The 27778-nt window shown below is 40.9% G+C and overlaps 2 protein-coding genes across 4 annotated transcripts in view; one reads left to right on the forward strand and one right to left on the reverse strand.

Annotated features, from left to right (window-relative positions):
• LOC119720224 (golgin subfamily A member 1-like) overlaps nt 1–24742 on the reverse strand; it is a 29376-nt gene extending 4634 nt beyond the window's left edge. The window contains exons 1-17 of the mRNA XM_038189835.1: nt 24574–24742; nt 21699–21922; nt 20724–20883; nt 19234–19364; nt 17740–17859; nt 16315–16463; nt 15416–15527; nt 13370–13465; nt 11630–11758; nt 10705–10800; nt 9159–9350; nt 7724–7897; nt 5149–5244; nt 4713–4802; nt 3440–3542; nt 1976–2157; nt 377–433 (exon numbers count right to left, since the gene is read on the reverse strand). Coding sequence (XP_038045763.1) covers nt 377–433; nt 1976–2157; nt 3440–3542; nt 4713–4802; nt 5149–5244; nt 7724–7897; nt 9159–9350; nt 10705–10800; nt 11630–11758; nt 13370–13465; nt 15416–15527; nt 16315–16463; nt 17740–17859; nt 19234–19364; nt 20724–20883; nt 21699–21902 — 2091 coding nt within the window. The 5' untranslated portion in view covers nt 21903–21922; nt 24574–24742. The remainder of the gene's footprint in view (nt 1–376; nt 434–1975; nt 2158–3439; nt 3543–4712; nt 4803–5148; nt 5245–7723; nt 7898–9158; nt 9351–10704; nt 10801–11629; nt 11759–13369; nt 13466–15415; nt 15528–16314; nt 16464–17739; nt 17860–19233; nt 19365–20723; nt 20884–21698; nt 21923–24573) is intronic.
• Nucleotides 24743–24809: 67 nt separating this feature from the next.
• LOC119720225 (peptidyl-prolyl cis-trans isomerase FKBP62-like) lies at nt 24810–27765 on the forward strand. Of its 3 annotated transcripts, none has more exons than XM_038189838.1 (2): nt 24810–24915; nt 26547–27762. In XM_038189838.1, exon 2 carries the CDS (start codon nt 26600–26602, stop codon nt 27530–27532), a length of 933 nt encoding a protein of 310 aa, XP_038045766.1. In that variant the 5' UTR covers nt 24810–24915; nt 26547–26599; the 3' UTR covers nt 27533–27762. The 3 variants fall into 3 exon arrangements, with proteins under 3 accessions (XP_038045766.1, XP_038045765.1, XP_038045764.1); XM_038189837.1 differs by having other exon boundaries at nt 24836–25033; nt 26547–27765; XM_038189836.1 differs by having other exon boundaries at nt 24837–25016; nt 26547–27763.
• Nucleotides 27766–27778: the final 13 nt, after the last annotated feature.

Consider the following 27778-nt stretch of genomic DNA (forward strand, 5'->3'; position numbering starts at 1 on the left):
GTTAAATAAAACAAATATTGAGTGGCTTTAAATTGTGAAATGGGAGGAATATTATCGCTCGGTAAAATCTGGACTTTTCCATTTCACTCGGCTTCGCCTCGTGAAATGGAAAAGTCCAGATTTTACCTTGCGATAATATTCCTCCCATTCCACGCTGAGCCACTCAATATTTGTATACTATCACAAGTTTATCAAAAAGTCTTCACAAGTCCACCAGATGAAGTCACTCAGTCCCGAGTCATGTCACAAGCTATTCAATGAATGCTAACGAAGACAATCATTTGTTATTGTTCATCCCTTGTTATTTGTGACCAGCTTGTTGGAAGGGACTTGTGCCTGGACTTGACTACAACAATGAAATGTCATGAACTCTGACCTCAGCTTCATTGACCCCGTTGGTGTCAGCTTGGGCTGCTGCCTCCAATTCCTTTATCTGCAAATAAACCAACATTAATTACTGACTCATTATTGCGGAGTCCAATAACATGGTGCACCCTGATGTTGTCTTAGAAACAGAGTTGTAATGACTCAAGTCAATGACTCGACTCGAGTCCGACTCGAGTCACAATTTTTGGTGACTCGACTCGACTCGAGTCCCTAAGGGTAAATGACTCGACTAGACTCGAGTCACTGCAAGCCAATGACTCGAGTCACTGCGAGCAAATGACTCGACTCGACTCGAGTCCCTCATCAGAAGACTCGACTCGACTCGAGCGAAGGCTAATAAGACTCGAGTCCCAAAAAATAAAAGCACAACTTTGCGAAAAGTATTTGCAATGACTTACGGTGCAAAGTTATGCTCACTTCGCTTTGCGAATAGCAGTCATGTATAAATATACAACATGTCACAGACTCCCACCTCATGGTTCTAGAACGCACAAAATACTATCCAGGAACCAGATTTTTAAACACATTTTCTAATTCGCTGTTTCATCATTGGCTTTGGGCGATTTCTTATAAAGCTCTTGGATTCGAACGCTGGCTTAACTTATGGCCTCCTTTTATCAATTTTGGTATATAGTGTTCAAATATTCGAGACTCGAATTGACTCGAGCTAAATATTTGACTCGACTTGACTCGACTCGACCTTTTGACCTAATGACTCGACTCGACTCGAGTCACTTCTTGAAAATGACTCGACTCGACTCGAGTCACTTCTTTAAAATGACTCGACTCGACTCGAGTCATTTTAAAATGACTCGACTCGAGTCACAAAAATCAGTGACTCGTTACAACTCTGCTTAGAAATGCCCAACAGCTTGCCATTCAGAACTCGGACACAGCGTTACAAGCAATCCTCTATCCTGCATATCGTTCACCTCCTTAATTCAATTAACCTATCGCGGTAGAATTGCGTCAACGCATGCTTGTGAAATATTGTCCAAAGAATTTAATTGAAATCATCCAAATCACTCACGTCATTTTCAAGTTACGGAATTTTAAACACAACCACTGTTTTAAAGTTCTGTCCACGGATCACAAACAGGTAAGTGTTCTTTCAGCAAAACGAAAACAAATCACATAGGGATGTGTGTGAATTTATTTCATTTTGCTGAAAGAATGCACACCTTTTTCTGTAATCCGTGGACAGAACTTTAAAACGGTGCTTGTGTTTAAAATTCTGTAACTTGTAAAGTACATGAGTGATTTGAATGATTCTTGTACTAAAAGAAAGCTTATGAATTGGGCTTTCATATCCTAGATTTTGAAAGTGCTACATTAAACTTCACTAAAACAATGGTCCCGACATTTGGGTTTCGTTTTTTTTAAACCCCTGTAGAAAGTTGCACAAAATGTGTTCCTCAGAAAAATTCATTTCATGGACCCTTTAACTTTGCGAAGCACAGAATTAGTGTTGCTATGTAAAGCCGGTTATCCGCCCCCAATAAAGCATATGATAACACAGTGGCTGTGACCGGTCCTTGGCTGATTTTTGTTAACAAGATAAAATCTGCTGAGAGAAATCGGAACAAACCTTGGATTGGTGCACCTCAATCGCTTCCTCCTTCTCGGCGACGGTTTGCTTCAAGACGCTGATGCTCTCGTTCTTCTCAAACAGCGCCCTCTGTGCCTGGTCGTGGTTAGTCTGCGTCTCCACGTCCTGCTGAGCGAGACTGTTGGCCAGCTCCAAGTTCTGGCGTTTCAACTCCTCATTCTCTGTTAGGTTTTAAAACAGAGCATGTTCGGAATTTCATACAAAAATTTGTGCTGATGGCCTCAATTTTCTTTTCTTATTAAAGGGAATATACAACATTTGCAAACATCGAAAAATAAAACTACCAAGATTTTACGAAATACCTTACTAGGATGTTGGTAAATGACAGTCTAAAGCATCCTGTAAAATTATGGCACCTAGTGTGAAGTCATTTTCAAGAAAATGATATTTTTGTATACATTTTCAACGGTGGTCGGCCGACCACCGTTGGAAAAAACTGACTATTTTTCCACTACTGCTCCAAATTTACCATTTTTTTTTTCAGTCCAAATTTTGTTTGCTATTGGTTACATGTTCACGAACAGGTGCAGGCCAGCTAGACTGGTTCCCTTACCTTACAATTTTCCGGCATCTATAAATTGATCCATTTTATCTTTAGTGGAGTCAGGGAACCAGACTACTTGAACATTTTTGTTTTTCTTGATTTTCCAGCTTTTTCGAACACAAAACTTCCAACATGTCAGTGTAACAATATTCGATCTGTTATACTAACCCCTCAAAATAGTTCATTTCTGAAAATTACAGCAAAAACCAATGATGTACATTCCCTTTAAATACACTATGAACCAGAAATATCTGAAACACTTTTGAACCGGACAAAACATCTGAAACGTGAACAATGACGCACTGTGGAGAGCAGTGAAGCTTGACTGATGCTGTCCGCTTGCCCTGAGCTTAACCACACAAAAGAATTGTGCAGGGATTTGAAGTGTTATCCACACTTCATGGAATATCACCTCAAAGGAATTTGGGCAAAAGTGGTTTTGCAAAACCTGAAAGGTTGTAATTAAGTGCTGAAGACTGGGACGGTTAATCCCTTTCACAAAAAAAATTGGAAAGGAAATACAATGTAAAGTGGAGTATCATGGCCTAGCGGTTAAGAACACCGGAGTCATGTTCTGGTGTTTCAGAGGCAACAGTGACGTGGGTTCGCCGACGGACACTTGTGCTCTTAAGCAAGGCACTTCCATTATTGCTTCGTCCTTCGGATGGAACGTTAAGACGTAGGTCCCGTGTGTTGTATAAATGCACGTAAAATAACCCAGTAAACACTTATCGCCAAGAGAAGGGGTTTGCCCCGGTGTTTCTGGCCTCCTGTATAAACTTCCACGTGGAGTATTTAGGAGAAGAACAAACCAAGAACCAAGAACATTGTAAAGAGATTTGCAGAAGCCAACGCTGTCCCATTTTAAAATCTGCCTCACATGTAACCACACACGTTACCTTGATCTGCCTTGTTGATTTGCGTGTCTCGAGCTTCTACAAGCTTCCGAAGCCTGTCTACTTCTTTATGGGCGTCCATGACGGCAGTGCCTGCAGACAGAGCCTGGGTGAAGAATGCATACAGGGAGTCAGGTTGGCGTAGCGGTACTTTCCTCGCCTTCCATCGCTGTGACCCGGGTTCGAATCCCGCCTGGGCCAATATGTGGATTGGGTTTTCAGTCCCTACCTGATTCCGTGGGTTTTTCCTCAGAATATTCTTCTGGGGTTTTCCTCCCACCTCTAAAACTGTAATTTTTTTTTCATTGTCCAATTCTCTCCACAAGTTTCTTCAGGCTTGTGAGCTACAGTGCCTAGGACACTTTTGAGGAATTATTGGTTTCATTACCAGAAATAAATAATAATAATAAGTCAGAAACTGGCAAAAACATAAGGGTACAAAGAGCAAGCGGCAAAAAATCAGGGAAAAAAAAGTAAAAACAATTGAACTTAATGAAAATAATGTAATGACCGAGGTTCTGCAAAGATGAGTGAATGAAACCTCCAGAAACTTTTTGAAATTCCCATTGTTGGCATCCTTTTTCAATTGACCCAAAAATGAATCAGCCAGTTGATTAATCGAAACTGTAACCCAAAAAAGAACGATTAATTGAAGGAATTTCCAATTTTTGAAGACTGAATTTTGAGTTTGATCATCTTGTTTCTGCAACTGGTCCCTGGCAAGTGCAGTCAAAAAATCGACAGTAATAAAAAAGAGAGAAATTTCAGCTTTTGCATTTTATGTGTTTTATGGCACACTGCGGTATTTTCGTAGGCCCCCAAATTTTTCGTAGGCCTTAGGCACAGTAATCCGGGCCTGTACTATCCAGTATATGTTTGCGACAGCAAATGTTGCAATATAAATCCTTTGGACAGACAAATCTCTGTTAAAATACACAGTTTGAAACAGCTGTGTGCCGCCATTTTGAACAAGTCACGTGATCACATCTATGCTGTGAAATCGTCGTCGTGTCGTGGGTGACATGAACATGGTTGCTACTATTGTGTGTTGAGATACTGCTTGTTCCACGCGAATCACACGATTTCTCAGTTTTGTGACCTGGGCATGACTTTTGTGCTTGATGCCGACGGTTCAATCGCGGCGCAAGCAAATCACAAGACGACCTGAGGGCCACTTCAGGATAACAAAATCCAAATTTGGATTTTGACCAAGAGGGCATGTAAATGGGTAATCATTTAAACAATTTGGACCAGGTTAGGCAGAACCAGTTTGTACCTGTCTGGACAAATCCTCTGTCCTCTCTCGAATCTCCTCAACTTCCCTTGTGAGTTGCTCGCATTCCTTGGTCTTCAGGTTGAGAGATGCCTGCAATGTCACACAACAAATAACCACAGAAATAAATCTTGTTCTCTCTCTGCACTGTAGGGTTCATGCAGGCATGCTTGAGGGCACTGTTTGGCTCCTAAACCAACTAAAAAAACAGTTTCTCATATGATTTTTCTTTTAAATGAAGGAGGCTGTTTCGGGGTCCCCCCCCCCCCCCCCCCCCCCCCCCCCCCCCCCCCCCCCCCCCCCCCCGGTGGATATTCCAAGATGGTAGATTCATTCTTCTGGGTGCACCCCAGGATAATAGTTCCCAAACTAGACACCAGTGATAAATACCCACACTTCAAAATGCTTTCCAAACTGAAAATTTGAAAAAAGAACTCACCGAGACATTTTCTTTCTCATCTTCCAGCTGAGTGATGTGCTTCTCATGCTCGATCTCTCGCTCTAAATACTCCTCGTTTTGACTCTCAAGACGAGTCTATTCATTGGACAAAGAAGTGATATAGCTTCATCACAATGCCATCATTCCACAATTATGGCTGCTGTGGGGTGGGCCATGGTGTTTTTGAACACCCAAGGGATGCATGGCATCGAACTAAAACTTCTCACATGTCTAAAACTTCTCACATGTCTTGCCATGTAAACGCGGTGAACGTGATGAATGAACTTGGGGGACGTATATCATCGGTCGCACCACAAACCGGCGTATCTCGATTTTTTGCCAAATTGAGTTTTTGTCATTAACGTTATTATTTCATCACAGTGCTCATTCTCAGAACGTTTTATTCCGATCTGAGTTCTACGTAACTAAGAACGTTAATTAGACTGTGTGGCGTATCTCTAAAAAATGAAAAATGCTGCACCACGAAGTGGCGTATCCCGATACGCCACTTTACGCGCTTATTCCCATAGTGCTGTGACGTCACAAAGGAGCGTCGACATGAAAAATTGGAATTTAGCATTTCACGAACCGACGTATCTCCGTATCTGGCACACGGCCACTATTACGCGCGTTGCATGACATACGATAAACATGATAAAAATCTGTTTCACGAAGTGACGAATAACTTTGGAACTGAATTTCTCAACAACTAAGCAACTCAGATGCACACGGATTGCATACAAGAAAGTTTAATCTATAATTTAATAGCAAAAACGAAACAGCTTGAATTCTTACACAGGGAATATATGGAATGAGCCTACAAAATATGACCAACTTTAAATCAGTTTTTCTCGAAACACAAAAAAATGCGATACGTTGGTTCGTGGTGCAACCGACGATATGTAAGTTTCAAGTTGATCATTATCCTCAGATACATTTATACGGATAATGTTGCCGAAAACCAACTAATGGGCTCCGTGCAGAAGCACCCCTCAAGGGTAAGAAAGGGAGAGTTGGGGAGACCACTGGGCGAGACAGTTGAATGCATTGCCGATGACGCCTGACGCTCATGCGAAGACGCTATGGCTTCACGCACATTCAGAATAAATGAGTCATGCGTACATGTACATCATGCTATACGCGCAAGAACCAGGGGCCAATTTCATAGAGCTGCTTAAGCACAAAATTTGCTTAAGCACAAAAACGTCTTGCTTAATAAAATCAAGTTACCGGCCAAAACTCCATGCAATTGTTATGCTAAGTAAACAACAGCTAAATACCAGTAACAAGCAATGTACATCACATGGAGTTTTGGCCGGTAACCTAATTTTACTAAGCAATGTTTTTTCGTGCTTAAGCAAATTTTCTGCTTAAGCAGCTCTATGAAATTGGGCCCAGGGGCCAATGCTGCTTAAGCACAAAATTTGCTTAAGCACAAAAACGTCTTGCTTAATAAAATCAGGTTACTGGCCAAAACTCCATGCGATTGTTATGCTAAGTAAACAACAGCTAAATACCAGTCACAAGCAATGTACATCACATGGAGTTTTGGCCGGTAACTTAATTTTACTAAGCAATGTTTTTTCGTGCTTAAGCAAATTTTCTGCTTAAGCAGCTCTATGAAATTGGGCCCAGTACACGCACGTGGTGTGTCCCGTCCTCTGAGCTCTCCAAAGTGGTCAAAAAGCACGCTCTCAAGTTCACGCATGGAGCCCATAGAAAAACAAGTGATGATTTAACCATATATACATGCCATGTTTCAGCTGTTTCGCATGGATACGTTTTGAGAAATTTCTCCCCAACAATTTTTCTTTTCTGATTGTACAGGGAATGTACTACCTGGACATCAATGTATTACATGATTAATACAGGTAGGGAAAAGGACACCTGGACTAGGATTGCGGATGCCCAAAGTGGAGAAAAATACAGATGTAGTTTAATTTTTTTCTTGTCAAAATATAACATGAAAGTGTATAATTTTAAGAAAAAAATCCATTGAAGAGCATAAACAATGCACCTTTTAGAAAAAGAGGTACTTAAAGCTATAGTCCATCATTTGTAATTAGTGCATTTTGTTCGTTTGAATCAACAAAAGTGTTCAAAATCTAATGAAGGATACTGAACAACTTACTTGATGAAGTTTCAGCTTAGCTTCAGCTTTATATTCCGAGAAAAACAGCATTCTAGGATCTCAATTTCAAATCAAAAGTTGCTAAATCATGTTTCGAATTGTTTTGAATTGTAGCTATACGTGATGTCGCGCAATGATCCGACGAATTACAGCAACCGCGCGCGCCTGTGCGTCGTTCCAATGCTTGTGCGCGCTGCGCCGAATAACAAAACGAACTACTAATTTAAATTTTCCTACGGTGCTTCTTAAGACGCACCGTTGGAAATGCCTTCTTTCGTTGATTTCTTCAAAATAAGAGCTTGCCAGAAAGGATAATTTCACAGGGAGTTTAGTCCACTTACTATCTTTCAACCAGTATGCTTTTCAACAATAATTACGCCAGTTACTTTTTTGGATAGCTGCAAATGATGGACTCGGGCTTTAAAACAAATGAAAATTACTTACAATTTTGTGTTCTGCTGCACTTTTCTCAAAGTCTGTTGCTGTACTGAGCCCAGTAATCTTGGATTCTAACGTCGCTATCTTGTCCTGAAGTTGTTTCTTCATTTCCAGGGACTGCTTCTTGGTCTCGGCAAGCTGCTCTTGCGTTGCTCTCAACTCCGTCTCGCTCAGCGATTTCTGAAATTTGATTTTCAATGATGAATTGAATGTCAAATGTCTGAATGCTGTCAAAATTGGGTGGTACACACATGTACATCTATGGAAAGATGGAGAGCAGAGCTTGCTTTTTGCCAATGGAAAAAAAAAAAAAAAAAAATTCTTAAGACTCATTTTTTGTTTGATTTATACACCAACAAATATTTTAATGATAAAAGCCACAAAATCTTCATGATTCTGCGTTCTTGAGTGGGACTCTTAACTCCAATTGGCTTCTCCACACAGATGCACAAGTGTGCTTTTAACTTTTACCGCCCAGGGTGTTCTCAGGTTTGACTGTATGACACTTCAAAATTCCACAGCTGTTGTAAATTGTGGTATTGAAATGCTACGTCACTGATACATGAATGTGACATGCAAATTCCAACTATCAAAATGTACTTGTACAGCCTGTCTCAAAACAAATGGTACAATCGAAAACAATTTGTTTTTTCAATATTAAATCTCAACATAAGTAAGTCGATTTCAGCATCACATTAAAGAAAAAAGACCAGGCTTTCCAATACTTTTTGTTTCATCTCATTTGCTTTTGTCAATCCAGAGATAACTCAAGTTTACTGCGGAACACAAAAATCGAGTTAGTGCCACTTTCTGGTTGAGTGAGAACGGTGAAAGAATTAGTTAAACAAAACGTTATTCACACTTGAACAGATTTGAAATTCAAAGAAGGGATTAACTTCATAAAGAAACTATTTATCATTCAACTTATTATGTTGACTATTAAAGCTTGTATCGAGAAAACCAGACTTCCTTTGTGTACTTTAATCTGTGTTTTGTTTCTTTTGCCAAGTTGCAATCTTTTGTGAGCTTCAAGACAGCATGGCACAGTACTCAAAACAACTCTGCCCATGCATAAAAGTGGCACAGAATCGATTTTGGTGTATCGCACTAAATTGATTATATCTCTGAATTGACAAAAGCAAATAAGATCAAACAAACACTATTGGAAAGCCCAGTCTTTGTTCTTTAATATTATGCCAAGTAAGAATGACTTATTTTGAAATTTATATTTAACCAATTTTTTTTCTGATTGTACCATTTTTTTTTTAGACAAGCTGTAGATGTATAATGTGGTTTCAAGGGTTTTGCCAATTAACTTCTGACAACAAAAAATGTTTCTGCTTCCGACTACATGCCTTTCGAAAATACAGTCAGTAGGTTGGAAAGTATTTCATTTTGCAAATGTTTTTCTTAGTGCTGAACATGTCAAGCATGTATTTACCTGTACGGCAATCTGAGTGTCTCTCTGTTTAACAAATTCCAGGTGACTTTGAGCTTGTTGTTCAGCGTCATCTAGCTTGGCTTGTAATTGACTCAGCTCCTCAGAGTGTCTCCTGCTCATGGCGTCTAGCGTCTGCTGCCCCTTGATTGCTTCTTCCGTGTCCTCGGCCATCTTGGTGTTCAGATGAGAAATCTGTTGAGTTTGGCATACAAAGTTTGCATTTATTCTGACACCTCATGCATAGTTATGAAACCAACACGTTTCTTTTATTTATCCGGTTCATAAGTGACTGCGTCATACACGCGCATGCACCACTGATTACTAGCGCCCATTGGTTGAACACGCCACTTTGCACAATTGCTGGTTCCAATGGTTTCAATGCTATACTCCGTATATACAGTAGAACGCCACTATAACGAACAAGATAGGGTCCATTAAAAATGTTCCTTATAGTGGTAGTTTGTTATAGTGTCTGTGCATTAATAGAATTTACTATTTGTGGAGCCAAAGTGGATGTTCGTTATAGCCAAATGTTCGTTATAGCGGTGTTCGTTGTAGCGGCATTTCTCTGTAGTGGTGTGGTTTAAGTTAAAATGACGTCACACTTTATGCAAACCGAATAAGCCTCTGTACTGATGATGTCACACTTTGTTTACTTATGCACTTTTCTATGGGGCAACTCAACTGTCCTCCCCATCAGGCTCCCACAAGAAAGCACACGTGTAAACAAAGTGTGACTTCATCAGTACAGAGGCTTATTGCCAAATTGGTTGACGGTACCAGGTTAGTGCTACCCCTATATAACCTCCTACGCTGAAGATGCCAAACTAAACAACGGAATAGTTCCATACTAAGGCCAAGTAAAAAAAAAAAAGATTCTCGTCCCCGAATGCTGCCTTTTTCCCGCCCGTCTCCTTTTATCATTTTTTAATTCATACATTTGCAATTCATTTTGCAAATATATTGCCAATATAGGTTGTCTTTTTTCAAAAAGCTTGGCAAGAAACTGTTTTTTTTTTTACTTGGGCTAAATTGTACACATTCCTTCCGAGTGATTTTTCAAAGAATTTTGTCAAATTTTGAAAACAGAGCTAACTATTTTTGAAGTTTAATAAAAAAATGCAACATATTTTATTTCAGGTAGGTAATGTGAAACAACTGGGGTTTTGGTGCTGGCTGATTTTTTATGAAATTTTTTTTCCAGTTCTCTTTGATTTTGTATTAACAAACATCCACAGTTTTACAACATACACACACAGTTTTGCAATGAATGTCTACACTTTTACAACAAACGTGTACAGTTTTGTAAAAAACGGCCACAGTTTTGCAACAAATGGCCATAGTTTAGCAACGAACAACCACAGTTTTGCAACAAATGTCCACTGTTTTGCAACAAACATCCTGCAGTTTTGCAACAAATGTCCACAGTTTTGAAACAAACGTTCACAGTTTTGCAACAAACGTTCACAGTTTTGCAACAAACGTTCACAATTTTGCTTTGATTTAGCAAAAGAAAAATCTACATGTATGTGAGCCAGATCTTTACCTGTTGTTCAAGACTGGAGATCACATCAGCTGAGGAACTTTTCACATCGATTAGTTCTCTTCGGGAAGCTTCTAATTTCTGTTCTAGAGTATCTCTCTGAAATTGACAATTAAAACAAAAATCACTTATAATCTGCCACTTTGGTATTCCAATGACGCACACGTCAACAACTGACGATGTTCACTTCAGGATAAACTTATTGTCTTGTGCACACAGAATCATATCCACTCCGTTCACAAGTACCCCCTCACCGGCAAAGGAAGTACAGTTGGGGGTGACCGACCGACGCCATCTTGCCTGACTGCAATTCATTTGCCGCAAAGCGCGGCCACAGCGTGTACATAGCACAAATCCCCTGGTGTACATGCCTCACACACAAGGAGTCAACCAGCTAAATGTCCCGCCCATGGGATGTCGTTGCTGGGTAAAAGGGCGCCCTCTTTCGTCGGCGCACGGAGCCCATAGGTATTAAATAAAGTATTGACTTAATCTGAAGTATGGGCAAAATTCAAACATTTTGGACTGTGTCAAATTTCACAGCTCTAAACTTAATTGCAAACTCGAATTCTCGATTTTGTATCCTTGTGGAGTCATTTCTTTGTTCTCGTGTACTAAAGTTTTCGAGTTTGAAAGTGTACTTTCAAAATGCTCCTATTTTAACCAGAATTAATTTCCTGGGCTGAAATTTGGACTTAATATCCCTTACATAAAATACTTCAATTTGCGACGGATCAACACACCTTGGAAATTTCTAGTTTTTGAGTAAAATCAATATATATCTATTTCGTGATAACCTTGTGGAGATGTATTTACCTATAGAAATTGCTCTGTGGAGTTGTAAATTTTGAAAAAGAAAATTGGTGATTCTTTCCCAAAACATACTTAATTAGCGGCTGTAAAAGAGTCTACAATGTTCCATACATACCTCAGCCATGACAGCTTGCATCTGCTCATCATCAGTCAGACTGTGATCCTGTAGTCTCTGCTCCAGCATCCTAACCTTCTCCTCCAGGTGTTTGTTGGTACTTTCGCTCTCGTGCAGCTGAGTTGCAGACTTTAAAAAAATCAGCAGACAATCAAAAAAACAAAAAATTCAACCAAATGCAGAATCGAAACATGGCAATTAAACGCACGTGCCAAAAAATGATCACAACTGAAACAGTTTCAAAGCTTTCAGTGTTGTTGCATGGGTCTTTCTATAAATTTAAGGTCCAAAGTGTGACATATTTCCTGTCCCTGTTTCCTTTGAACTTTGTAATCTGCCATTCAAAATAGCATAAAGAATGATTTCAAACAATGTTTTATTTGTTGGGTAGGTAGTTTGCTATTCATAATCACTCTTGGAAGACGACTGCATGAAGGAGTTCATCAGAATTATCATATCATAGATCAAATTAGGTTTTGCCCTTCACCGACGTTTAAACACTGTATGCTCAGTGTGTTATCTCCCGAGTGAACGTTGGAAAAAATCACTCGGGTGGGACTCGAACCCACTAACTCCTCCTTTCTAGTGCAGATGTCTTACCACTCGACCACCGAGCTAACAGGATCGGTTAGCTAACGGGATTGGTTGGCTGGTTCAAATCTGATGTACCGGAACATAGCAGGGTACAGCATTAACTATTCATGAGATGGAATTTTGCGTTGGGATGATGTAAATCAAATTAGATTATTCCCTTCACCAAGGTATAAACACTGTATACTCCGTGTGTTACTTCCCGAGCTTTTTCCAACTTTCACTTGGTATACAGTGTTTATACGTCGGTGAAGGGCAAAACCTAATTTGATTTACATCACCCTAAATCATATATATCAGATGTAACAGGGACAAGAAAAAAGTGGACCGCAAATTTGCAGAATGACCCATATCCATACAATATATATACATGTAAATAAAAACAAAAGAAGAATGCTAAATTATTATGTCTGTATAAAGTCATATAACTTAAGATAAGAACGGCCAGCAATTTGTTTTTTAATGCATGATACTGGTTCCCAGGATATATATGGAATCAAACATGCAAAATGAAAAAAAAAACAGCATGTTTCCGAATTCTTAATTCATTTTTAATAATAATAATAATAATAATAATAATTACTCTTTTCGCCCCAATAGGGTGACTTTCCAATAGACTTGTGCACAAACCTAAACTGCCACCTAACCCAAGTTTACCTGATGTTTTTTCCACGAAATTTAGTATTTATACTAATTGGACCATGAGGAATCGATCTAGATGGTTAGCGACAGAAAAATTTCTTGTCCTAAGGGTCGTTTTCATAAAAGGGCGACAGTCATTTTGTCGCCTCAATAAGGTGTATCGCCCTATTGTGGACGGAGTTCGCAAAACCTGTCGCCCTATTACAGTAATAGTAGTAATAACTTGGTGCTAGTTTAGCGCTTTACACCAAAGGTTTCAAAGCGCTTCACAATTATTACCCCTGTTCATCAGGCCATGAGATCATTTTCTGCAGCAGCTCGAGATCAGCGCATTCTAGTCTCTACCTTCACAGGTACCCATTTATACTCCTGGGTGGAGAGAGGTAACGGTGGTAAAGTGTCTTCCCAAGAACACAAGCACCATGTTGCCGTCAGGGTTTGAACCCACATAACACAGCACGTGAGTCAAACACCGTAACTACTTGACCACAGCACTCAGATTGTTACCTGTGTTTTGTGAACTTCACTGTCATGACGCAATGCTTCAAGTTCTTCTTGAGTCTGATTCAATCTTTCCTCCAGTGCCACCAGTCTTTTACTCTTCTGCAAATAAAAGAAAAATGAAATGTCAAAGTAAGTTGAAGAAATTAAAATATAAGCGAATCCTTCGATAGGAGTCTTATAAACACCAATTCTAATTGTGAGTAAAAGAATATTAAAAATCATGCACAGTTGAAATCAAACGGAACCGTCAATGTTAGACACGTATTGCAAAATTTGGCATTTTGATGAATATGGCTATTAGCCGTCTTATGCAATCATACACTGCGTGCCAAGTTGTCCTTTCAGTCAAAATCAATCAGTTGTATGCTTTCATAATGCATAGAAAATTAAACAGGAAAAATATTAGGAAAGAGTTGTTTACGTTTTGTTTGGTTTGGTCACAAATAATGTGCTTCAATGGTAAAAAACACAAAATATTCGTGATTCTGTGTTCTTGAGCGGAACACTTTACTCCAATTGGCTTCTCCAAACAGATGCACAAGTGTGATTGTAACTTTTACCATCCAGGGCTGTTTTTAGGTCAACTGTGTAGAACTACAAAGTACCGCAGCTGTTGTAAATAGTGGTGTTGAAATGCTACGTCACTGATACATGAATCTGACATTGCAGCTACCATAATGTACATATATAAAGCCTGAAGATGCAACAACATGCAGCACTCATTGAAAGGCAATTACATATGGTTGGCCAGCTCACTATAAAAAAACTCTATAAGTAATTACTAGTCAAATAAATATATACAATTTTGAACAATTCAAAACTACATGTACTTACATGTATATCTAGATTTAAAATTGACATCAAACTTCTCTAAAAATATTTTTTTATACTTTAAATACGATGATGAATGTACACCTGATGACAAATAAAAAAAAAAAAAACAACACCAAACTCCCACTGATCAGAGTCTGTGGTTGCCACAGCGGCACTGTTCAATGGGACTAGCTCCTATTGTCTCTGAAATGGCCGTTTATGCACTGGTGTTGATGGCTTAATGCAACAAGGTCCCACAGACTTTACATCTGTTGCACTACATTGCATTTGGCCGGGTTAGGGTTAACCCATTAGCACATGGACTTCATTGTATTTACTGAAAAATCAATAAACCCACAGAGTGCTGGGGCAGTTTCAGGTGCTACAGTGACTAAAGGGTTAAGCAGTCCTTCAGTTGAAAATATAGCAACCTTGACCGAACTAAGCATCCGAACTACGTCCTTGTCTACGGGTGGCAATAACACACACGCTTATGTAAGTGGCTGCAGCCACTTCCCATAGTGTACAAATATTGACTGCTTTGAGTGGTGTAGTAAAACTAGCCTCCCGAGGTGATCCATGGACATTCTATTTGTCCCGAAGCAGAGCCGAGGGAAAATAAAAAGCTCCATGGATCACCGAAGGAGGCTAGTTTTACTACACCACGAGATAAAGCAGTCAATGTTTTGTTTTATAACACTTCTCCCACAGATTCTGCTTGATTTTAAGCGATAAATGATTAATCTAAATCTAAATACAATTAAAATGTACTTCAATTTGAATACAAAATTAGTTGAAAATTTACTTATACTTTTCCAAACTACCCCTTCACGAAATGTTTGAACCCATCTCTGTAGCGCTAGCGTGCTCTTGGGAACAATACGCGTAACGTGCACCCGTATGCATTTGCACACCGGTTCTTATACGTATAGTATGTTGGTTGCTACTGGTATAGTACTTTGGTTGCTACAGGTATAGTACTTTTGGCTGTGTGCAGCAAGATAGCGAAAATAGCCAATGCCATGTGACTCGCTCTCGGCCAATCAAGATACAGAATCTGTGGGTGAGGTGTTATAAACATGCATGTAACTGTCAGCCCTATGTAGCCAAGTACATGCACATATAATTCCAATGTAGGAAAACACACACGCACCTATGGAAGCGGCTGCAGCCTCTTCCCATAGACCCGTGTGCTACATCCAGCCGTAGCCAAGTATTGAATGTAGCCTTTCTTACCTCCTGGCTTTCTATTGACGCACTGTGTAGTCTTTCCTCAAGCAGTTTCTTGGATCGCTCTTGTTGCGTGCCATGCTCCTCTGCTGATGCCTTTTGTTTGATCAACTCATCTCTGTGAAAAAGAGCAATGGCAGACTGAACCATTCGCCAATATCACTGAGGGTTACTGAGTGATATATTAGTATTATACAATGCCCGAATAAATCCCTGCCATCTGATTGGTGAGTTGTTGATCAATTGTCTTTGAATTATCTGTCCCAATCCACAGCAGACGTTTCAACAATGTTTACTGTTTTCAAAAGAAACATGGACAGACACAGAATAACTGCAATACCGGTAATTACCACAATAAAACTGCACATTTGTAATTCTGAGAAAAACAATGTAAATCAATAGAGGATGAAACTATTTCTTATTCAAAATATTAAAGGTAATATACAACAACTGATCATACTTGTGAATGGACTTGCGATTTACTTGTGACTGGACTTGTGATTTACTTGTGACTGGACTTGCGATTTACTTGTGACTGGACTTGTGATTTACTTGTGACTGGACTTGTGATTTACTTGTGACTGGACTTGCGATTTACTTGTGACTGGACTTGTGATTTACTTGTGACTGGACTTGCGATTTACTTGTGACTGGACTTGCGATTTACTTGTGACTGGACTTGCGATTTACTTGTGACTGGACTTGTGATTTACTTGTGACTGGACTTGTGATTTACTTGGGACTGGACTTGTGACCGGACTTGTGATTTACTTGTGACCGGACTTGTGATTTACTTGTGACTGGACTTGTGACCGGACTTGTGATTTACTTGTGACTGGACTTGTGATTTTCTTGTGACAGAACTATCGATGGAATTGTGATGCAATTCACGACTCTTTATCTACCTGGTATGTCTGAGTTTGGTCACATTATCTCTGACTTTGTTGAGTTCCGTGGCCAGCTTCTGTGCCTGTTGATTACTCTCCTCAAGTTTTTCCTGGGCGTGGTCCAAATCGGCCTTGCATTTATGTAACTCCTCCTGGCTGTTCACAAACTGGTTATGAATATCACACAAATGCAAAGGTGTTAGTAAGCTCAAAAGTAAGAAATCGAATTCCAGCAGACCCTAGCGAGCTCTGGGGTTGAGGGGTAAGGCGTCTGCACTAATAAGTAGGAGGTTGTGGGTTTGCGTCCAATGAGGGTAAAGCTTTTGAAATTATCTTGCAAACCCTCTACCAGCAATGAGCATACAGGGCTTAACACGCTTTATGAAAAAAACAGTGAAGAGCAAAACTCAATATCAAAGTAAGAAATGAAGGATACAGTCGCGGATCTAAAAAAATTGGAAATGTGTGGGAATGATGGTCACTTAAAAGAACAGTGTTGTAGTTCAGACTGTTTTAAGGTTGAAAACAGAAATTGACTGGAGCGGGGTTTGAACCTGCGACCTCCGGATTGCTGTTCCGGCGTTCTACCAACGTTCTAGCACTACGTTAATTAACGTTAGTTGATTAATTCAATACATGTATTGGGTTTAGCCCTTCACTGATGTATTTTATAAACACTGTATATTACTCAGTGTTGTCCAAGGTGATTGCGAGAAAAAACCTCAAACTACTCGGGTCGGACTCGAACCCATGACCTCCTGTTTACTAGTGCAGATGTCTTACCACTCGACCCCTGAGCTTGCCGAGCAGCCTTGTTTGCGATTCCCCATTTTGTCAATGTCTTTGTTCAAGGGGCGCTAGTCAGAAGCCATAAACCCGGATATGCCGTATAGCCAGGACCCGCGCTCTAAGTCACGATGCCAGCAACATGACTAGTAGCTGTTTAGATACAACCACACCAACAGTGTTTACGTGCATATAACCCATTATTTTTTTATTACTAGTTTTCGATACACTAATAATAATAATACATAATAAGTCTCATATAGCACACAATTAGGTACTCAAGGCACTGGAAATTATGTCAATTATTAAAGACAGGTAAATGAAGTTTATGAGAAATATGAGACCCATTATGTAGCACCTTATAAGGGTTTACAAGTTGCTGCGGCGCATATTGCAGGCACTGCCAGAAACACCGGGGCAAACCCCTTCTCTTAGCGATAAGTGTCTTTAACGTGCATTACACAACACACAGGACCTACGGCTTTACGTCCCATCTGAAGGACTGACCAATAATGGCAAAGAGCACAATTACTATGTTCCCATGGTCAGGATTCGAACCCATGTAACAAGGCTTAGATTTGAACACCGTAACCATTGGACCACAGCACCCCACACTGTGTATAATGTACTACTCTAAGCAATCATATAGACACTGACCATATGTTTCACTTTGGCAAGCTCTTGGACTTGGAAGCCCTGTAGTTCCTCACTCTCTTCCTGCTTCTTGAATTTATCCAGCGACACTCGCTGGAACTGATCCTTAAGACCCGACTTCTCCTACACAAAAGACCAACGAGGAATACTGTAAGTTTTGAGGTAGGAGTAAGGGTGGTCTTTTTGTTACGAGTGCAATATATTCTTATTCATTTTTTATATTCATTTTTTATATTTCATTTCTTTCTGGTAATGAAACCAAGGATTCCTCAAAAGTGCCTAGGCACTGTAGCCCAATAGCCTGACGAAACCTGTAGAGAGGAGACAATGAGAGGAAATTACAGTTTTAGAGGTGGGAGGAAAAGCCCAGATGAATATTCTGAGGAAAACCCACAGAATCTGGTAGGGACTGAAAACCCAATCCACTTATTGGCCCAGGCGGGATTTGAACCCGTGTCAAAGCGGTGGAAGGCGGGAAAAGTACCGCTACGCCAACCTGACTCCCCTGTATCCCAAGAAAAAAAGCCATCCAATATTATTATTTTTATTCATATCAGGCTGGCTTGGTCCACAAGAAATAATTTGGCTTTCCTCACATCCACACAAAACTTCAAAATGCTGCCTAGCGTAAAGCGTATCCAGTGTCTCAAAATCAATCGGTAGATTCTTCTTGCAAGATACCCCCACGAATTTTGGTATTTTTACTATTGGACCATTAGCAATCGATCTACAATCCCGGCCAAAATGGTTGGGATACTTGGGAATAACCTTAGCTTCCAACGGTCACCAACTCCCCCGCTCCCCCGGTCAATGTTGTTCTCTCCAGCGGATGGAGCACACACCGCGCAATGAGAGACAACATTGAGCGGGGGCTGGGGGGTTGGGGGCCCAGCGAGATTTGGCCAGGATTGTAGCCTATTTGCGACAGTAAAAGTTTGCCTCTAAATAGGAGCTGAGGCATCAAGGAGACATCATTCCACCTGTCTCCCATAGGTATAACTTTGACGCTAAAGTGTCTCCCAAATGGTATAATTTACGATAGTACGTTTTTATCAGAAGTAAAAGCCACTTTATGATTATAACTTTTATTATGCACAATGTCACATGAATGTTGAATTGTCCAAAATGTACATCCGACACGCTAGAACTGCCTGTGTGGTTTTCAAGCATTCATAAGAAAATAACTTCACGCCATACATGTACGTGTTCTACATAACCCCCCGAGGACCGACACACAAATGGAGAACAACAGATCCTCTCAGTCCTTGGGCGTTGGGTCCTTTGTTAAAAACGGTCCTCTATCGTACGATTATGAGCTTAGTCTATGGGAGAGTGTTATATTACAGGGACAAAGGGAAACACAAAGCATTGTCCTCAAGAGTATAGTAAAACACGACTGTATGTGCAAACCTGTGCATGCATGCTGTGCCCCCCACACATAGGAGGTCATAAGTGGTCTACTCTACACATATCAATGTCTGCTGAATGGCTACTTACTTTCTCCAGAGCCTGTATCTGTTCCTTCATCTCGTCTTCCTTCCTCTGTACGGCTAGGGCTAGCTTGTCGGCCATCTTGGACCGCCTCAACTGGAACTCTTCGTTCATCTCCTGAACTCGTTTGGTGTTGGCTGCGTAGTGAATTGTCAACATGAATCTTAAAATTCTCCTTCCAATGACAATATTTGTTTTCAATTAACCCTAATTCCTTAAGCTTTTTTTTTTATTCTCCAATGGCATCTGAATCCATCAAGATCATCCACTTTTTGTCCCTGGAGGTCTCTGCCTGGATCCTTCAAAATCCTTCATTGGGTTTGCTGGCATGTTATCACATAATCGGATTTCAATGCTCTTTTGAGTTATTTGCCTGTGTAACTTATTGAAATCCTCCATTGTTATCCCATGTTGTGGATTGGCAATGCCAAAACCCAAAAAAGTTGGAAAAATACGCTGTACAATACACAGTGGTATGCTGGATGCTTGTCCAAGTATATATATGCAAAAAGCAAGTAACAGCCAGAATCCTCCAATTTTGGAGGATGTTGTCTGGAAAAGCAAATATATTTAAAAAATGAGAACGAGCTTGATTTCAATCCAAAATACCATCTTGTGGTTTTTCTAGCACTAGGCAGTAAGAAGAACCATGAATTCAATATTGGTTTTTGTTTTTTGTTTTTTTATAAACACTGTATACTCAGTGTTGTCCGAGGGCTTGCGAGAACAAATTCACAAGCTCATTCGGGTTGGACTCGAACCCATGACCTCCTGCTTACTAGTGCAGCTGGGTCTACTGGCCGCTTCAAAATCTGTTTACATCAAGTGGGTACAGCAACTGAACTATTTACAGGATTGAACCTGTATTTGGGAGATATAAATTCAATAGTGGAAATTCCTTTCAATTACATAGTTTAGTCTCGCAAGCCCTCGGTGTTTATGGGAGTTTATATGTAGTGTTTTTTAGGACTCAGGGTGGCGTAGAGGTACTTTCCTCGCCTTCCACCGCTGTGACCCGGGTTCGATTCCCGCCTGGGCCAATATCAGACATGCAACTGGGAAGTCACCAAAAAAAGAGAAAATTCAAATCTTTCCAAGATTTTGTACAGTGCTTTTCTATTTTCAATGGCACACATTGGAAGTGAAAAAAGAGGAAATCAGCTGATCCGAGGAAAAGTTGCATGCCTGCAATATGTGGATTGGGTTTTCAGTCCCTGCCCGATTCCCGTGGGTTTTGCTCAGAATTTTCTTCTGGGGTTTTCCTCCCACATCTAAAACTGTAATTTCTCCACATTGACTTCCCCTTACTGGGACCCATGGGAGACCAGTGGATTCCACTGCATGGGCTACCCTATTAAAATGAGAACTACATAAAGAAATAAGTAAACTGTAAAAAATATGTCAGCGAAGGGTAAGAATGCACTATTGAATGTACATTTCCCGACGCAAATTCCATCCTATAAACAGAGCCATGAAATCACGCTGTATTCTCTTACCTTCTTGTTGTTTCTCTAGCACTATCTCCAATTTCTCTTTCGCCTTGACTGTTTCTTTCAGCATCGCCGAGTACTCATCCAATTTGCCCTCCAGACGGCGTATTTGATCACTGCGTTGGGTCAGCTCAGCTTGAAGACTGTCTGCATTTGACTCAGCACCCTGAATTAAAAAAAAGTCATAACTATTAGAAAACTAAAGGTAAATGGGATCATTTGCTTTTTGTTACATCATATGCAAGTTGGAAAACTTGAATAACTTATTTAGATATGCACAGTACTAGTCCGCAATGGCCTGCTAGTCTAAGATGACAGACTAGCAGCAGAACCTCTACATCTGGATCCTGGAGAGCCATCCGGCCGTCACTAAAGCACAGCAAACCTGGGCACGCCCTGCCCCTCTCTAGCGACACCCCTGCTTATACCAACCTACCTTCTTATTCTCAGTCTGTGCATTCAAGCTTGATGAGCTGCCCTAAGATGACAGACTAGCAGCTGAACCTCTATGCCCTCTGGATACTGGAGACCCATCAGGCGGTCGCTGAGGCACAGCAGACCCAAGCATGTCCCCCCCCCCCCCCCAGCGAACCCCTCCTTGTACCAACCTACCTTCTTATTCTCAGCCTGTGCATTCAAGCTTGATGAGCTTCCCTGTGATGACAGACTAGCGGCTGAGCCCCTATGGCCTCTGGATACTGGACACCCATCAGGTGGTCGCTGAGGCACAGTAGACCCAAGCATGTCTGACCCCCCCCCCCCCCGGCAACACCCCTGCTCATAGCAAACTACCTTCTTATTCTCAGCCTGTGCATTCAAGCTTGATGAGCTTCCCTGTGATGACAGGCTAGCGGCTGAACCCCTATGGCCTCTGGATACTGGACACCCATCTGGTGGTCGCTGAGGCACAGCAGACCCAAGCATGTCGTCTGCCCCCCCCCCCCCTCCCCCCCAGCGAAACCCCTGCTTATACCAACCTACCTTCTTATTCTCAGCCTGTGCATTCAAGCTTGACGAGCTTCCATGTGATGACAGACTAGCGGCTGAGCCCCTGTGGCCTCTGGATACTGGAGAGCCATCAGGTGGTCGCTGAGGCACAGCAGACCCAGGAACATACTTCTTGCTCAACTCGGCCTCCTCCACCCCCTCCTCTTCAACAATCTTCTTCTTCAGTCTGGCAAACATGATGACTTATGTTTTATAACCTGTGGACAAACAGAAAGTGATCACCGTGATAATTATGGGAGGAATATTCATTCTAGTACGTTCACATGAAGTGAAGTTGGTTCTTTCCTTGCCTTCCACCTCAGTGGTCCAGGTTCGATTCCTGCCCTGGTCACATTTTTTTCACAAAATTAAGCTAGGTAATATATTCAATATGGTATCTGCAGATCTTAGCTAACTATTTATATGATTCCAAACACATACAGGGACTTTTCCTGCTTGTATCATAGTCCACATAACTTGGACCCTACTTATCGCCTTTTATAACATTGGGACATGGTCTGGCGATAGTACGGTAGGGTGCAAGCGGCATGGCCCACATCGCACGACACGTAGAAACGACCCAAACTGAGATATGAATAAAGTTCAAGGTTTAAGATGGTGGTAAAAATGTTAACTTACGATCTGAATGAAAAGTGAAATTTACCGATTATTGGCAAGGGCTCCGTTGCGAATATCGCGCGGACGCCATTTTGAAAATGCAATAAGTTGGGCCCAAGTTACTACTTTTTGAGGGGGACATCTGATGTTTTTGTTGGGTCATTTCCATTGTGTCACACAATGGCAGTAAGGATGTGACGTTTAAACGGGGAAAAAAAATCAAATCCGTTCAGACATTTTCCCAAACGTTTAAACCGAACTCAAATCAATCTACATGTACCCTCCAGTTTTATTTACAAAGAATTTACAATGTTTATAAATCTATTTAATTGACTAAGCATTAGAAATGCCTTTAGAAATTGATTTCATTCCAAGAAGTTTAAAGATATACCAGCAACACAATATATCTATTATGTCAATGATACACAGTGCATACAGTTGTTTGTGTTTGATATTTTCAATACACCTCTGGGCCAAGATTAGCTTGAGTAACTCCAGCTGACATGCTCCATATTCATTCACATGTGAATGAATATGGAGCATGTCAGCTGGAGTTACTCAAGCTGGGCCAAGATCAATGCTCGGCAAGGCAAAGGTGCATTCCCATTGTCACACTCCAACGTGGTTGTCTTGAAAATACTACATTTTTGTATTGTTAGGGCAAACTTTTCCTTGTGCAATCGATCGATGGCTGCGCGAACGATACATCGCCAAATAGCGTAACGGGGTCTACATATCACGCAGAGTGACCAATCGCACCCAACATACTTACAAACACACGTGACCATACTTTACCGCACACACAGCGGGGCAGGCCGCAGCCTTTTGAAGCGTTGACTAAAGGTTTGAACGCTAAGGGAAAGTTTTGCTTAACGTTTATCAAATTAACGTAGATTCCCGCTTTGACCATACTATCGCCAGACCATGTCCCAATGTTCAGATGTTTAAAAAGGCAATAGGGCCTAAGTAGGGTCAATACTCAGACGGAAAGAATGTAGTATCCAGACACCACTTCAGTAGTCATGGTAGTTGTGTACAAAGTCTATAGAGAGTCAAAAACATTTTCAAAGTATTTCCTAACAAAATTGGAAAAGTTTCTCAGTCCCAGATTCAAGTCTTTTATGGTACATGTATCTTCTACGTGGAGCCTCATAGTTCTAGGAGTAAGCTGGAGTTACTCAAGCTAGGTGTTGAGTGTCGTCCTGGAGGTATTCTTTCCAAAACCGAATATCCAAAGAAAGACTAGCTGACTAGGCCTAGGGCCTATTAAAAAATAAAACACAATAATGAACATGATGAATAATGAACAAAATATACATGCCTTTCCAAAATTTGCTCAAATTTTTAATTTCATTCTCAGTACAAACTTTACATGATGCAGCATGTGTAGCAAAATGTCACAGCACAGCGTGCTGGGAAAGATTTCCATATACGAAGTTCACTACTTTTCCTCTGTATTGACTAACAAGCCCCCAGATAGCAATTTCATGTCATCAAAGTCCATGAAAAGGCATGAAGTCAATTTGAGCAGTGAGAAAATACAAGCATTTTCTTAGAAAACACTTACAATTTGTCAGTCCAATCTCATCAATCTGCTCATCAATCAGGGTTTGTACACAGGGTGTTGAGTGAACTTCGTTTATGCTGAAAACAAATTGTCAAAACAAATCTAGGCCTAATTTGATCATCATCACTAGACATCAGTCAGTCACTCAGCACTGGGCAGTCACTGCACTGAGTCAGTGATCAAGTCTAAAATCTAACGCAGTGGCTATTGTTACGGCAGCCGTAACGCATTTCCCATTTTCTATCGTTACGGTAGACTGCAACCTATAAAAAAACATGACAAGAAAATATAAAATTAGAAGGAAAAAAGTGAATTTGAACTTTATGAAATTCGGACTTTATTTCCCTTTAAAAAAAAATCCTCCAAAGCCTCAGGTTAGAAAAGGAAAAAAATTCGAGTGCAAAACTGAGATTCGAACCCGCAACCTCGCGGTGTAAAATCCTACCCTCTATCGGCTGAGCTGGCGCATTGCTCGATAAAATGGGTGGAAACAAATAATTATATACCTGCGTGCGTATCAAAAAAATATCGTAGAGGGCGCTAAACAACGAGTGCCGTAACGATAGCCACTTCGAAAATCTAAATGATTCCCTCAATTTAGGCTCAAATAATGACCTAAATCTTTAAATCTCGAGTTTTCCTGTGTAAAAGTTAAACTGAAGCGACCCTTCTCTCTTTTCTTACCTTTCAAATTACTGATTTACTGCAATCGTCTTCTGGTATTTAATACGTGGCTTGAAAATGCTAGACTTTAACTCGTAAAATCCTTCCGGTCCGCCGTATGTTGTGTTGTCATTTGACCTCAGTGACCTTTGCAAATTAGGCTGGATCCTCCCATTAGTCTGCACCCTTAACCATCTGCCCCAGAAAGCACATGAAAGGTCTATTATGAGTCTGGGAATCAACACAAATTTGTCTAGTGCCTAGAATCATGGAATTGTCAACATGGATCAGTAGAGTTTTGCGACCGTGTTTTGCTGCCGTTTGTTTGGGTCCGGTTTTGCAATGTTTTGTGCATCGAAATGTGTACGTATGACGACTTGTCAGTCCACTGTGTTGTGAATGTTTTCCTTCCAGTGCTGTGAATGTGATGTTTTTCTTCACTTGACACCCGGTGCACAAACCCCGTATGAGATCGAGACTGGTCTGAAAAAAATTCTAATTTGTTGGGAAAAATGTTGCAAGTGCAACTTGCATCCTGACGCCAGTTTGACTTGTGTATAAAGTCTATGGAGATCGAGCGGGCCAAGAATTGGAAATGTTTCTCAGTCCCAGCATGCCCAGATTCATAACTTATCATCGTTTTTGCAATGAATGACCTTCATTGAGACGATATATGAAGAGAAAAGTGGCATCATCCCCATTGTCTTGTTTCTTTCATGTTTGTTGTGTTTATAATAATTCATTTGTATCATACTAATTATCGGCATGATCGGGGTCCATACCCACAAGCTAAGCTTTCTTATGGATTCCGCATCTCTATTAATTGTATTTATTATCTGCTAGTATCACCTTGTATTCATGTAAATTATGAGATGAAATAAAGTCAAGTTCAAGTTCAAGTTCATCAGGTTGCAACATTTTTCCCAAGTGTTTTCTCAGCTCAGTAGGCATGGTAGGCCTAGGCCTAAATCCATATTTTCCCTGCTGAATTTGACTTTTTTAATTTTAGGAATAGGACATCGGCAGGATGCCTCGCCATGCGCGGCACTTGCTAGTTCAGTAGTTGGGAGAATCTAACAAATGATCTAGTTTGAAATTTCCAGCTTTCTTCTTTTCTGGGCTCTAGCCCTAGCTTGAGTAACTCCAGCTCTAATGCCTAGGCATTAGAGCTGGAGTTACTCAAGCTACTCTAGCCCCATAAATGTGGCCAATTTACTGGACTACCTCCGTAAATAAGGCTCGATTCGCCAGGCATCTCCCCATGTCATGAGCCTAGAAAGTTGGAAATTTCAAGCTGCAAGTGCAAATGATCAGTGGCAGTGCGCCCTCAATTGACGTATTTTTGAGAAGGGGTTCATTATACAGTCATGTTTTGAAATTATGCAAATTCATATCGCACAAATTTGAACGATCGACAGTTAAATTTTCATCATCAACGACCATGACCACAACGTTGTGTTTTGCATAGTTAGTAGCGATACTTTTTGAGTGTTTTCATAGAGATCATGTAATATTTAAGTATTGAAAGTCCATGAAAGAAACAAATTTGCCAAAAAAACCAAATAAATCATTTTTTTTACGTGCCAACCATGTCCGTGACTTCAAAGGACAGTGAAACCTGGGCATATGGGCATACCATTTAAGCACATGCATACCATAACCAAGCCTCTCTGTTAACCTTTACATTTTGTGATTGCGCACACTGTTTAGGCCCGTTACAAACAATGTGACACACAGACAGACAGACAGAACCAGACAGACAGACAGACAGCGTTGAATCTTTTAATAGGGATGTTATCGGTTTCTGATGGCTGATAGCTCACTTAGGGAAAACTGAGTGATGTCAATTTGTGAAATTCTTCCCAATACTCCTTTCCAATTCATGGAAAGGATTTTTTTAAAGGGAAGTTAGTCCATCCGAGAACCATTCACAGTAAGTGTAAATTGTAGGTTGAAAAGAATGATTCAATACCATTGACTTTATTTTCATACAGACATCTGCAGTGATGCCCTCGAAAGTGTTGAATGTGACGGATGACCTTAAACCATGGGTGTAACAGCAAAGACATCACCGATGAACATGCAAAGCGTGGAGCAGTCATCACCATGTAGATCCTTCACCAAGACCGTCATCTCTCCTGGATCAGGATTGGTCAGACCCAATGAAGGATCAATGTGCACCGTGCAGATCAGTCAATCGGGCGACTCGACCCATCTCGACGAGGCTCTGATTGGATACCCACTTGGCGAGGAGACGGTGATTTGTCTCGGTTTCGGAGAAGGCCTGGTTTCTCACATCGTCGATGCTTGTCTTGAGATGATGTTGCCAGGAGAGACGTGTAAGATGGAGGTTGCCCTGGAAACGATGCGGGAAATTGCATCGAGGCAGCAAAGTATCATGAAAGTGGACAGTGAATCATTGCTACAGCAACCAGCTGTGTTGCAGATAGAACTGAAGTCACTCGTACGAGGCAAAGACATTCACGAAATGACCGTCGATGACAAGTTTGAAAGAGCCGCCAAGTTCAAAACCAAAGGAAGCAGATGCTTCAGTTGTGGTAAACTACAGAAAGCTGAAACCTTCTACCTCAGAGCGCTGAAATACATCATAACAATCGACGCACCGGAACTTGATGACGAAACCGACGCAACAAGAGAGAAATTCAACGCACTGAAGTGTGCTTGCCTGTTGAACGTGGCTGCCTGCAAGCTCAAGTACAAATGCTACGAGCACGTTGTTTCTCACTGCACTAAAGCCTTAGCAGTTGACGGAAACAATCCCAAGGGGTATTTCCGGAGAGGAATAGCGTACATGGAACTGCAGGACTACGAGAAGGCAAAAGCAGATTTTGACCAAGCGGTGCGCTTCGAACCAACAAGTAAGCCGTTGAAGCAACAGAGACAAATTCTACTGGACAGAATGAAGACTCTGGATGCCAAGTATGCCAAAGCAATGAGCAAGATGTTTGGTGGACAATGAAACAAAGATGACATTCTTTCACTTTATATCTAACTTTGCAATGAAGTTGCTGATGTGGTCGTATTTGAGGTCAGGAGATCAGACACTTAGTCTTGGGCTAGACGTTGTTATGGTTTTTTCCGGTTTGATACGCGATAATCCGCCGCAGCAAGAGGGTGTTATCACGACCAACCAATATCACCCACGAACCCATCGGAACGTCTAGGAAAATTTGTAAAATCTTCCCCCTGAAAAATGGGGGAAACT

The sequence above is a fragment of the Patiria miniata genome, unplaced genomic scaffold, assembly GCF_015706575.1.
Source record: "Patiria miniata isolate m_02_andy unplaced genomic scaffold, ASM1570657v1 HiC_scaffold_9, whole genome shotgun sequence".
NCBI lineage: Eukaryota > Metazoa > Echinodermata > Asteroidea > Valvatida > Asterinidae > Patiria > Patiria miniata.